Source organism: Dendropsophus ebraccatus, chromosome 1 (genome assembly GCF_027789765.1).
Source record: "Dendropsophus ebraccatus isolate aDenEbr1 chromosome 1, aDenEbr1.pat, whole genome shotgun sequence".
Classification (NCBI taxonomy): domain Eukaryota; kingdom Metazoa; phylum Chordata; class Amphibia; order Anura; family Hylidae; genus Dendropsophus; species Dendropsophus ebraccatus.
The window spans coordinates 60,878,808-60,892,734 of NC_091454.1; the positions used below are offsets into that span (position 1 = coordinate 60,878,808).

The 13,927-nt window shown below is 42.1% G+C and overlaps 1 protein-coding gene across 3 annotated transcripts in view; it reads left to right on the forward strand.

The window, feature by feature from the left end:
* Positions 1–13,927, forward strand: part of ARHGAP26 (Rho GTPase activating protein 26) — a 270,292-nt gene that overhangs the window by 103,107 nt on the left and 153,258 nt on the right. For all 3 annotated transcript variants that reach the window (XM_069971820.1, XM_069971829.1, XM_069971833.1), the window contains exon 12: positions 9,710–9,746. In XM_069971820.1, the coding sequence (XP_069827921.1) occupies positions 9,710–9,746 (37 nt within the window). The remainder of the gene's footprint in view (positions 1–9,709; positions 9,747–13,927) is intronic.

Below are 13,927 nucleotides of genomic sequence, written 5' to 3' on the forward strand. Positions count from 1 at the left end.
ATATACGTGGTGTGAACCCAGCCTTAGGGTACATGCACACTGCGGAATGGCGAAGGATAACCCTTCGTGCATTCCGCAGCTGGCACCCGCCGGCGGACTGATGCAGGGGCGCGTCTCCGCCCGTGTCATAGACTCTATCCTATGCATGGGCGGATTCCATCATCCGTCATTCCATCAACACGTTGGACGCAGAGCGGAATCCGCCCGTGCATAGAATGGAGTCTACGACACGGACGGAGACGTGCGCCTGCATCAGTCCGCCGGCGGGTGCCAACTGCGGAATGCACAAAGGGTTATCCTTCGCGATTCCGCAGTGTGCACGTACCCTTAGAGTGTATGAAGGAAGGGACACTCGAATCCAGCCCCCAGATGCCCACTCCCCCCCCCATCCTCGGAGTTAGTGGGGACATCGTCCGGGAACTGATCTTCCCACTGCTGGATAAAGGTCACCACCTGTACGGAGATAACTTTTATACCAGCACCCCTCTTCCGGTCCCTCGCTGCCCGAGCTACTGTAGCTTGCGGCACGATCCTAACATATCAGAAGTAGTAATAGAGCCCTAATATTTAGCAGCCATGGAGCGGACCCAGCGCTTCTGGATATGAAGGACCCCGTATCGCACCAGGGCAACATTTTCCAGGTGACGTCCCCCACACTGGAGAAAGGGAGACCCCAGAAGAAGTGCAGAGTGTGGGGTAACAGGGGGATCAGGAAGGACGCCATTTACCAGTGTGCCACCTGTCCTGATCACCCCGGCCTCTGTATACTGGATCGCTCCAAGGCGTACCACACGTCACTGGGGTTCTACATTATCTAAATTCTGTCCCTTATTCCTATTTCAGGGGTCACGTTGATCCAGGGATTGTTCTGATCGCCATTATGGAGTCGGGAAGGAATTTTTCCCCTGTGATGAGGCTACTGTCGTCTGCCTCACGAGGGGTTTTTGCCTTCCTCTGGATCAACACAGGTTGAATTTGATGGACACCTGTCATTTTCAACCTTATAAACTAATAATTGGCCTAATACCCCCAAATAAATTAGAATTGTCCCTTTTCCCCAGCTAAATAGGTATGGCCGCCATTCCCATTAGAGGATGCCATGATGCAATTACAAAGCCTCTGTGCGGCCAGGACAGTAGAAACCCCCCACAAGTGACCCCATTCTGGAAACTACACCCCATAAGGAATCTAACAAGGGGGGCAGCGGGTATATGGCCCCCTGGTGACGGCCACATTTGGGACGTGAAAATGAAAAAAATGGTATTTTTTATTTTCACGGCACATGTTCTACACATGTGCCCATCACTAGTGGGGTCCATATGCTCACTGCACCCCTTGTTAGATTCCTTATGGGGTGTAGTTTCCAGAATTGGGTCACTTGTCGGGGGTTTCTACTGTTCTGGCAGCACAGGAGCTTTGTAATTGCGACATGGCCTCGATCCCCCATTCCAGCCTCTAAATGGCGCTCTGTCCTTTTGGTGACTTGCCCTGTGCCCATATGGCAAATTATGTCCACATGTGGGGTATTTTCGTACTCAGGGGAAACTACCCTACACGTTTTGTGTTCATTTTCTTTTTTAACCCCTTGTGGAAATGGAAAAAAATCAAGGCTAGACCAACATTTAGTGTCATTTTTTTTTAATTTTTACTCTAAATCATTGATCTTGTCTTGATTTTTTCATTTTCACAAGGGGTTAAAAGATAAAAAAAACACAATGTGTAGAGCAATTTCCCCTGAGTACGGAAATACCCCACATGTGGACATAAAGCGCCATGCGGGTGCAGGGTAAGCCTCCAAAGGGAAGGTGCGCCATTTGGTTTTTGAAGGCTGGATTTGGATGGAATGGATTTCGAGGGGCCATGTTGCATTCAAAAGGCCCCTGTGTTGCCAAGACAGTTAAACCCCCCACAAGTGACCCTATTATGGAAACTACACCCCTCAAGGAATGTAACAAGGGGTGTAGTCAGCATATGGACCCCACTGGTGACGGGCACAAATGTGGAACAATGTGGCGTGAAAATGAAATATTAAATTTTTTACACTATAATGTTGGTCTAGCCTTGAATTTATCATTTTCACAAGGGGTTAAAAGAGAAAAAAAAAAAAAAAAAAATGTGTAGAGCAATTTCCCCCGAGTCCGTAAATACCCCACATCTGGACATAAAGCGCCATGTGGGCGCAGGGCAAGCCTCCGAAGGAAAGGAGCGCCATTTGGATTTTAGAGGTTGGATTTGGCTAGAATGGATGATGAACGCCATGTCGCATTTACAGAGCCCTTGTGCTGCCAAAACACTGTAAACCCCCCACAAGTGACCCCATTCTGGAAACTACACCCCTCAAGGAATCTAACAAGGGGTGCAGTGAGGATATGGACCCCTGGATGACGGGCACATTTGTGCCATGAAAGTGAAAAAATGAAAATTTTCACTTTCACGTCACATTTTTCCACATTTGTGCCCGTCACCAGTGGGGTCCATATGCTCACTGCACCCCTTGTTAGATTCCTTGAGGGGTGTAGTTTCCAGAATGGGGTCACTTGTGGGGGGTTTCCAGTGTCTTGGCAGCACGAGGGCTCTGTAAATGCGACATGGCCCTTGAAATCCATTCCAGTGAAATCCAGCTTCCAAAAGCCAATTGGCGCTCCTTCCCTTTGGAGGCTCGTCCTGCGCCCGCTTGGCACTTTATGTCCACATGTGGGGTATTTCCGTACTCGGGAGAAACTGCGCTACATGTTTTGTGTTTTTTTTTTTCCTTTTATCCCTTTGTGAAAATGAAAAATTGAAGGCTAGAACAACATTTTAGTGTAAAAAATACTTTAGTCTTTTTTCAAGCCATATTGTTTGGAAAATCTGTGAAGCACCTGTGGGGTCCAGATGCTCACCGCACCCCTTGTTACATTCCTTGAGGGGTGTAGTTTTCTAAATGGTGTCCCTTTTAGGGGTGTTTTTTAGGTTTTGGCACCCCAGAGCCTCTGCCAACCTGAAGTGGTACAGTCAAAAATGACCAAAAATAACGGAGCCATTGAAATTCACTAGGCGCTCCCTTATATCTGAGGCTTGTGGTTGCGTCAAATAGCGCAATAGGGCCACATATGGGGTATTTCTATAAACTGAAGAAACGGGGCAATCAATATTGGGGTGCATTTCTCTGGTAATAGGTTTATAATTATGAAAAATATTGGATTACAATAAAATCTCTGCACAGAAAATTAAAATTTTCAAATTTCTTACACACTTAGCTTTTATTTCTGTGACTCCCCTAAAGGGTTAAAAAACTTTCTGGATGTGCTTTTGCAGAGTTTAGGGGGTGCAGTTTCTGAAATGGGGTGCTTTGTGGGGCTTTCTAACATACAGTCCCCTCAAATACACTTTAAACCTGAACAGTTCCCTAAAAATATCTGATTTTGAAATTTTACTGAAAATTTTGAAATTTGCTGCTAATGTTTTAAGCTTCCTATTGTCTAAAAATAATGAAATATAGTTTAATAAATGCCGCCAACATAAAGTAGACATGTTGCTAATGCTATTTAATATATAATTTATGTGGTATAACCATTTTCTGTATAAGCAGAAAAGTTTTAAAGTTGGAAAAATGCATTTTTTCACAATTTTTCACGCTATTTTGGGTTTTTTCATAAAGATTCGTAATAAGTATCGACTCCAATTTACAAGAAATGTGAAGTACAATATGTCACGAGAAAACAATCTCAGAATCAGCCGGATAGGTAAAAGCATCCCGAAGTTATTAATGAATAAAGTGACACTGGTCAAATTCATAAAATTTGCTCCGGTCCTTAAGGCCATTTCAGGCCCGGTCCTTAAGGGGTTAAAGAGTCACTGTCGTATTTTTTTTTTTTTTTTTGCAGAAATCAATAGTCCAGGCAATTTTAAGAAACTTTGGTAATTGGGTTTATTAGCCAAATATGCCATTATCTGCAGTCAAAAAGCCTTTTCCCAGGTTCCCCCTCCCTCCTCTTTTTCCATTCACTGCAAAATATCAGGAAATTGTGACTTGTTGCATCAGACACAACCCTGTCTGTTCTATGGAGAGGGGAGGAGGGAAATGAGTCAGCAGCAAAGAGCAGAGAACAAAGGATTACACAGCTGTGAGCTCCATTAAAGCTGTATTCAGAAGTCAGAGAGGTCAGTGCTGACTCTCAGAGGAGATAGCCGGTGATGTAGCTGTAAATTAACTCTTCGTTGCCCTGTTTTGGTGCCTCCCCCTCCACCCCTCCCCTCTTCATACACAGTGATGAAGACAGGGGGAAGAGCTTCAAACTGCTTTTTCATGATAACAATGCATTTTTCGGCTAATAAACCCAATTACAAAGTTTCTTAAAATCGTCTGTACTATTAAATTAAACGACATTGACACTTTAAAGTCTATACTAGTCAATTACATTGTTGCCAGCAAGTGGCACTATGATAGACATACTCCCAATGCAGCTGTGTATACAGGGCCGGTTTAAGACTAAATGTGGCCCTGGGCAAAGTTGAAAGTGTGGCCCCAAATGCTGAAATATTGTAGCAGCAATTTAAGGTTCCCATACACTTTACACTTTTGTTAGTAGTATCTGCTGCTCGTGGTGGGTTCGGCCATCAGTGTAAGGTGTATGGGGCTCTCTGGACAGTCCTCTGACAGATGATATCAGTGGACATAGGGGGTTAGGCTTGATGAAAAATCAATGCCTAACCTCTTTGTTCTCAGAGAGACAAGCCGCCATCAGATCTCTATCACATTAGTGATGTGTGTGCAGCCCTTGCTGTATATAGTGAACAATAAAGATATATACTACCTGATCACGTTCCCCGGTGTCCTTGTCTGTGCGATCCCCCAGTCCTAGCTCTCACTTCTGGTCCTCTCTCTGAAGTGATCGGTCGTTCAGCCAGTCACTGGCCGTAACAAACAGACAAGGCCTGAAGACACCAGGGAACGTGATCAGGTAAGTAACAGCTTTATTATGTTATACGCACAATCAGCCAATGATTTTTACACTTGCCAAAAGACAATGATCATTTGATTACTATTGTCTCTATATACACAGAGCGATATCGGCCGGATTCAGACAATTTTCGCTCCGTTTATTATGGCCCTTAGTCACATTGAGTCAATTCAGAAGGTTACATGCCAGGACTGCGGCTACATGCCGGGACTGCCGCTACATGCTGGGACTGCCGCTACATGTCAGGACCGCTGCTACATGTTAGGACTGTCACTAGTTGTGTAAACACAAAACTATTTATATGCATTGTTTTAAAAAATAAAATAAAAATTCACTATATCAGGACCAAATATTACCTCCTTACCATAACTGAGGAAAACTTTACTATATATAGGCCAATATTACCACCATAAAGTGACCGCCCCATAATGACACTATATACACTATATACAGACCAATATTACCGCCATAGTGTCCACCACATAATGACACTATATACACGCCAATATTAGCACCACACCATGACCGCCACATAACAATTCTATATACACTATAAACAGACCAATATTACTGCCATAGAGTGACCATCACATAATGACTCTATATACACTATATACAGACCAATATTACCGCTATAGAGTGACCGCCACATAAAGACTCCATATACAGTATACACTATATACAGACCAATATTACCGCTATAGAGTGACCACCACATAATGACTCTATATACAGACCAGCACACACCATGACCACCACATAATGGTGGAGATTTATCACACATGGTGTAAAGTGAGACTGGCTCAGTTGCCCCTAGCAACCAATCAGATTCCACCTTTCATTTTCCAAAGAGTCTGTGAGAAATGAAAGGTGGAATATGATTGGTTGCTAGGGGCAACTGGGCCAGGTTCACTTTACACCATGTTTGCTAAATCTCCCCCAATGACTCTATATACACTATATACAGACCAATATTACTGCCATAGAGTGACCGCCACATAATGACTATATACACTATATACAGACCAATATTATGTGGCGGTCAGTCTATGGCGGTTATAATGGTTTGTATATAGTGTATATATAGAGTCATTATGCATTATGTGGCGGTCAGTCTATGGTGGTAATATTGGTCTGCATATAGTGTATATGGAGTCATTATGTGGCGGTCACTCTATGGTGGTAATATTGGTCTGCATATAGTGTATATGGAGTCATTATGTGGCAGTCATATATATATATATATATATATATACACACACATCCATGAAAACATTATACAGATCCAAACCATCCAGTCCACACACTACACACATGACATGTAACACACACTACATTCATCCATTATACACATAGCATTCATACACACACTACATGTACAGTATACTTACCCCCTCTAACAGCATGCTGGGTGTAGTTGTCCTTGTCCATGGCAGCAGCAGGAGGCTGTGCTCCTCACCCTGCAGCCCTCTCCTCTATCGTCCCGACTGCCACACCAGCCTCACCAGGAAGACCAGGTCACATGGTGCAGAAGGGAGGGGGAGGGGGAAGCTACACACTTCGGTGCAGAGCGTCCTGTAGCCTCTGTGTGACCCCTGATAGCAGCCATCAGCTGCAGCCAGGGATCACTGAGAGAGGCTGCAGGACGCTGTCTGTGCACTCCTGCACCTAACACTCACTGTAACTGGGGCAGGGGGCCCCCGGGGGATGGGGGCCCTGGGCAACTGCCCTCTTTGCCCCCCCTTAACGCCGGCCCTGCGTGTATAGCATATATTACATTGCATAATTTCATACATTGATGTTCCAGTTGTATCAGTGACAGAAGGTAGAACAATACATCTGCTCATGACTTATACACTCTCTGTACTGTAACAGAATTCCCATTTCTGAGTAACAGGAATGTAGCTTTACACGATGAATCTTCAAATGAATGGCCCTTTTATGTTGTCTGGCACATGAACAAGGAATATGTGTAGAGATGAGCGAACCTTGAGCATGCTCGAGTCGATCTGAACCCGAACTTTTGGCATTTGGTTAGCGGTGGCTGCTGAAGTTGGATAAAGCCCTAAGGCTATGTGGAAAACATGGATATAGTCATTGGCTGTATCCATGTTTTCCAGACAACCTTAGAGCTTTATCCAAGTTCAGCAGCCACAGCTAATCAAATACCGAACGTTCGGGTTCGGATCGACTCAAACCAGAACCCGGTTTGCTCATCTCTAGTTATGTGAGATAAACATTATGCGAGACATTATGTGAGATAAACATATAAAATGTACAAAAAAGTGACCTTCTGCTGAGGGATTTCTCTTTTAATGTTACTGATAGGAGGTTGTGTACTTTAATATGTACTTTGTAGCAAAAATAACTTGCTGGGAATGGAGGTGTAATAAAATCATAGGTGATACTTGACCGGCTGTATATGGGTCTGCAGGTGTTGGCATGTCTATGTTTGTCTCTGCAGGTTTTTGAACTGTTTGAACCATTTCAGCCTAGTGATTAAGTAATGAAGATTATTTTTAGTAAGGTGGTTTATGCAGCACATACAGGCATGGCTTTCAAAAACCAAACCTTCAGTTTCTCCAGTTCACCTATCACCTACATTCACACTAAGAAAACAAATGTCTGCTATAACATTGGACTGCATCCAGCGTCAGATTAGTGTGTCTTGGCCCCACCCCCGTCTGTACAGAACAAGTGCGTGCCACCTTTTAATGACCTCCTCACTCATGCTGTTATCATTAGTACATTGTAATACTTTATCTGTGAATAAACTAAATAAAATGTATAGCTGTTAACAATAGCTGTGATAGACTGCAGACCAGGGGTTTTCCATTAGGGTAAATGCAGAAGACTTTCTGCACCTTTTATTACAATTCACACCAAAATCAGCAATTTTTTGTGTGGATTTTGCTGCAGGAACAGGCTGTATCAAATCTGTCTAGTGTGCGTTCACCCTTAGGCTGGGTTCACACTATGTATATTTGAGGCTGTATATTTGAGGCTGTATAGCAACCAAAACCAGGAGTGGATTAAAAACACATAATGTTGTAATTGAGTGGATGGCCGCCATTTAATGGCAAATATTTGCTGTTATTTTAAAACAACGGCTGTTATATTGAAATAATGGCCGTTATTTACTGTTATATGGCGGCCATCCACTCAATTTCAACATTGTGTGAACAGATCCTTTCTGTGTTTTCAATCCACTCCTGGTTTTGGTTGCTATGAGGACCTGACAAGAGGACCAAATACTGCCTGAAATATACGTAGTGTGAACCCAGCCTTAAAGTAAAGCTAACTGCAGGTTAGAAGACTCTAACCTACCCAGCTGTTACATTTTGGGCTGTCCACCTCCTTAAAGGAGTAATCCCATGAAATTTAATAATGGCAGGCAGGCAAGGGTGCGTGGACATAATAAAGAAATTACACTTGCCAATTCCAGTGCCCTTGTAGTGCTTCCTTACTGACATCTAACAGCTGCTGATGTCCTGCAGCTCCTGCAGCTGTGAGTCACATACCTGACTCATGGATTGCCTGCTCAGCCATTCGGTGATTGTGTTTAGACACCGCTGCAGTCACTGACTGGCTTAGCGGACGATCCATCAGCTGGTCCATAACACTGCAGCAGAATGACAGTCCCCAACCTCTGCTATAGTGCAGGGATCAAAATACCAAACAAAATGTGACACTGTGGATCACCAAGGAGAATTTATTGCTTGTAAAAACAGTCCTCCAGGTTAGATATTTCTTCTTACTAATAGTTGGAGAAAATATTCAAAAACTGATGACAACAAAGATACTGTATATAAAGACAAATCTGCACGTCCATGACACGATTAGAACAGTACACATAGATATTCACTTTATATCAGTAAAATAAAGGTACGCTCCTCACATACTGTATGCTCCTAACATACATAGGCTCCACATACATACTAAGGGAACCTAACAACATGTTAAAAGATCCTAACCTGCTGTTACCTTCCTGTAGAGCACAGAATGCTGAGGATAAAGGTCATTTTCTTACACTTATTTTCAGCACTGTTTTTGGTAAATCTTAACTTCATCTGATTAGATGCAAATTAGGTTATTTGGTACCCTGGGGGCAGTGTCGGACTGGGGTATCTGGGGCCCCCCAGAGGAAATGATCCTGGGGGCCCACCAATGAAAAACCAGGTGAGAAACAACATGTAATTCAGTGTTAGTGCAGGTTGTAAATCTGGGGCCCACCAAAGGATTCTCTGGTCCTCTGGTGGGCCAGTCCGACACTGCCTTGGGGGCAGGAATACTGCCCTTAGTGCACCAATCCAGCCCACCTCTACTTATGAATATTGGGGCGGTGCTCTCAAGTGATATCACCCCATCATCATTGCAGAGCAACGGCTGAATATTCAAGAGGTGGTGCACCAAAATGCCTAATTTGCATATGGGATAAAGTTAAGATTTCAGCGCTGAGGATGAAAGTAAGAAATTTACCTTTAGCTTCAGTTTTCTGAGCCCTTTGGAAAGGGAACAAGGAGGTTAGGGTCTTTTAGTTTCTCTTTAATGTATAAGAACGTGAGCCACGTTCTACCTTGATTGCATCTCTGAAATAGTAGGCTATTCATTGAAATAAATTCTTTTTAGATTTTTTTTCTTGCTATTTGTCATAATTTTTCCAAACCATACAAAAGTCCTATTGTAGTTGTTGATCTATAAATACTTATTATGTTTTTTTTTTTTTTTTTTTACTTTATTGGTAATTATATTTCTTATTTTCTTAGGTCTACAATTCAAACAAAGATAGCCAAAGTGAAGGATGTAAGTATGTTTTGTAACCACCTTTTGGTAATATTATGGATAAGCCTTTCCTTGAGATATTTGCATAATGTTTTGAAGTTTAAAATAATTATTATAATAATTATTTTAACAGGCTTATTACTGTATTCCTATAAGAAACTGTGCACCAACAAGAAGAATTCGATACAACATGGGTGTCAAACTAAAAAAAAAAGAAAAGCTACATTTCCTATCATGCCTGGACAGCCAATCCTTTAGCTTTTGTTCTTTTCTCAACCGTGACTCAACAAAACTATTGTTACATGCTCTCATCCCCACCTGCTTGGACTACTGCAACATCCTCCTCCCTGGCTTTCCATCTAACTCCCTTGCTCCCCTCCAGACTATCCATATCTCTGCTAATCCACCTCTCCCCTTGCTCTGCCTCTCTCCCCTGCCAATCCCTTCGCTGGCTCTCTGTTGCCCAACAAATTAATTTTAAATTGTTGTCCATGACATACAAGGCCATACACAACCTTTCCCCTCCGTATAATTCTGACCTGATATCCCGCTACAGTCCCTCAAAAAACCTTCGATCCTCCAACGACCTTCTTTTGTGCTCCCCCTCCAGTTTGTACCTCACACAATTGCCTCCAAGGTTTTGCCAGAGCTTCCCCCTTACTTTGAAAAGCTCTCATCCACCATCAAGAACTTCAAAAGTAACCTGAAAACCCATCTCTTCAAACCAGACTACAACCTATAATAATTCTGCTCCACACTTTGACTGGCTGCACTTTACCTTCTGTCTCTCTCCTATTACCTTGTACTGTAAATCGTAAGCCATTGCGGGCAGGGTCCTCTATACCCATGTACCAGTCTGCCATTTACCTTACTCATGTAATGTGTTTTGATTTTGTAATGTTCCTGTTTGTTACCCCCTATCGCTTGTATAGCTCTCTGGAATTAAGGGTGCTTTACAAATAAATAATAATTGTACTTGTGTAACAGCCGAAGGACACAGTTCGACACCTGTGGTATACAATGTCCATTCCTGGTTCTGATGTTGAGAAAAAAAAAAATCCCAAAAGTTTTTATTAAGCCAAAAAAGTACATCCAAACAATTAGGAGTATGTATTGATGCTGGTTGTTGTTGTTGTTAAAAAAAACCACATCAAATACTATATGAACTACATCTAATACACTGCAACCCTTGTTTTTTTTGTTTTGTTTTTTACCTACCTTTGGGAAATGTGTAAATGTCATCTCAAATACTTTAACTAAATGTGACTTTCACTGTGTAATGTTGATCAGTGCTGAGCGCCATACAATAGACTATTCTACCTACATTCTACAATGATGTTCTCTGTGAGCCATAATATAATGTTATTGTTAGGCTACTAACTGTACAAATAGCTATTTATTTCGACATTTAACGGAAGCAACGCATTCGCTATTTCCCTTGAAGGTAGTGAGATCAGTAGAAATTACATTTTCGCAAATAATTCCCCCGCCCCCCCCTTTAATCCCTCTTTTCTTGAAGTTCTCTTTTGCTATTTGATTATGTAATAGCTTGGGGTTTATTATCACATTAGTATAGTTATTTATTGTACATATGAAAGAGACCTGAAGAGATGTTGGGCAGTGCAGGCAGTTTACAACGAGAAGGTTGCTTCAATAACAGATCATGCTGTGTAGTATAAATGTGTGTGGCGTGTAGTTCAGTGAGATTTACAACTAAATATTTAGATTGCTAATCTTTCTTAAAAGCAATGTTATATTGGATTTTTATATCCAAAAAGGATGAGGCTGTATGGCGGCTCCCTTGTGTGGATTATCTGATTTGTGGCATTCTACAACTCAGTCTGTAACTTATTTGTTTGTTGCTTGTAATCTCATGGGGATGAAGCTTCTCTTTAGAGTAAATATACTCTACAAATCGGTATGGCAATTAAATGGCTACATTCTAAGCATTGTCAGCTAGTATTTCAGCTTGTATAGTTTAAAGTGACACTGTCACCTCCTTTGTGCACTCTGACATCTCTACACAGGTGTAAAGGGTAAATTTAGCGTTTTTCCTACCTTATTTCATATCATACATCATGGTGCTTGTTCAAGTCAAGAAGGCAATAGAAAAAATAAAACTTTTGGCCATGTTCCCACAACAATTTTAAATGGCTGTTATTTGATACTCAAAATAATAGACTTATTGAAGTACCTGATGCACTGAGCATAAATATATTACCTGTGAAACACTAAGAAAATCCTCAAAACATGGCCATGTTTGGTGGGCCATGCGGACTGGAATTGAGAAACACCTGCTGAAACAGACCATAAACAAGATGGCCGTCTGTTCATGCTTGGATGACTGCTATCTGTTCTGACCTTCCCATGAACCTGCAGGCAACTGCCAGGCCTATCTGCTGTAAGGGAATGACAGTGGGTTTACATACACGTTAGGAAAATGTAGACATATGCTCAAATCCATTGTCAATGGAAGCTTTTACCGTTGCACTGTTTTGTATTTTGTCTTTTGACTTTCCATTTTTAATTGATCATGGCTTAACTTAAAGGGAACCTGTCAACAAGACAATGCTATCTAATCTTTCAACATCATGTTATAGTGCATAGTGGAGCAGATTGATGTTTATCTTTGTGGGGGAAAATTCAGTATAACTTGTAACTTGTTGTTTAAAGTCCCAGCTCATTCTGTGTTAAGGAGTCCAGTGTCACTCAATGATAGGATCTCTCACTGGACTCCTTAAAGTGGAACTATCAGCAGGTTATTCAAATCTAACCTGCTGATCGCCCCCTATAGCGCTGGGGACTCTGAGGAGGAAGGTATGCCTCTTACCTTCCTCCTCAGGGCCGGTCCCGCGCTGTTAGTCGGCATAATATTTTGCCGGGAGCACTGTTAGGAGCACTGCCTCACCCCCACAGCGGCATCTGGCCTACCAGCTCCATTGATAATTACATTACGCCAACATAACAGCACAGGCACTGCACTGAGGAGGAAGGTACGAAACATATCCGCAGGTTAGATTTGTGTAATCTTCTTATAGTTTCCCTTTTAACCATGGAAAGAGCAGAGATTAATCAATAAATTACAAGTTATACAGAATCTTTTCCCATAAAGATATATATCAATCTGCTCAGCTCTTTCTGCTCTATAACACGATACTGGCCACATATTCATGGTGACTGTTTCCCTTTTAAGGTGGGCATAAACTTTTAATGGCAATCGGTTGAACTTTCTTTCCGCAGACTGCTATGCTCCCCGACATCCCCATACACATGAACGTTTGATGCATCTGTCCTCTATGGAGAGGGGATGGGTAAGCTGCTGCCCTGACACCTGTGTGGCAGATTATTTTTCAAGGACCAATGGGGTCAACCGATTTAAATTAACATTCTAAACCCTCCTCTCCCCTGGCATTATCTGTGGAGTTGGGAAGCCACCATTAACTTTAGACAGTTGGTCAAACCTGCCAAAACCACTAATCGCCCTATCATCTCTTTACCACAAAGCTGTGGTGCTCACATGTACAGAGAACAAAGCCAGAGCCAGTCACCTCCATACATTTATATAGTGGTTGTGCTGAGCTACTGTAGCTCCCACTAAATTGAATGGTTTAGACTTCTGGCTCGATGTGTATATATAAAACACCTCTCATGACATGCATTTTTTTTATGTGTATGTTCATGGATGCATAATAATTTTTTGAGCAGGGGGTCATTAAAACCAGGTTTGCAAATTTCACTGTGTTGCTGATATTGTATTTTATAAAGGGGGATGTAAATTGTTAGTGTTACCCTTATTGTATACAGGTGCATCTCAATAAATTAGAATATCATCAAAACTGTTTTTTTCCCCCTTTTCCTTCAGTAATTCAATTTTTAAAAAGTGAAACACCTACTGTAATATTATATAGAATCATTACAAACCGAGTTATATAGAATCATTACAAACCTAGACTGCCCACTGCTGGCCTGGGAACTTTTGAAGATTTGCTCAAGTGAAGTAGGATTGCAGGGACCCATATTTGTACTGTGCATAGTGTATAAGAGCCAGCACGGAGGCTAGTATACATCCGCACTGTAGCTGAGCATAGGGAAAGCAGATGCAGAAATAAGGGGACAATGCCATGTACTAGTAATAGAATGACCAGAGCTAGTGCTGTTCCTCTTATACATGCACAGGACAGCACATCCTAAATGGTCACCTA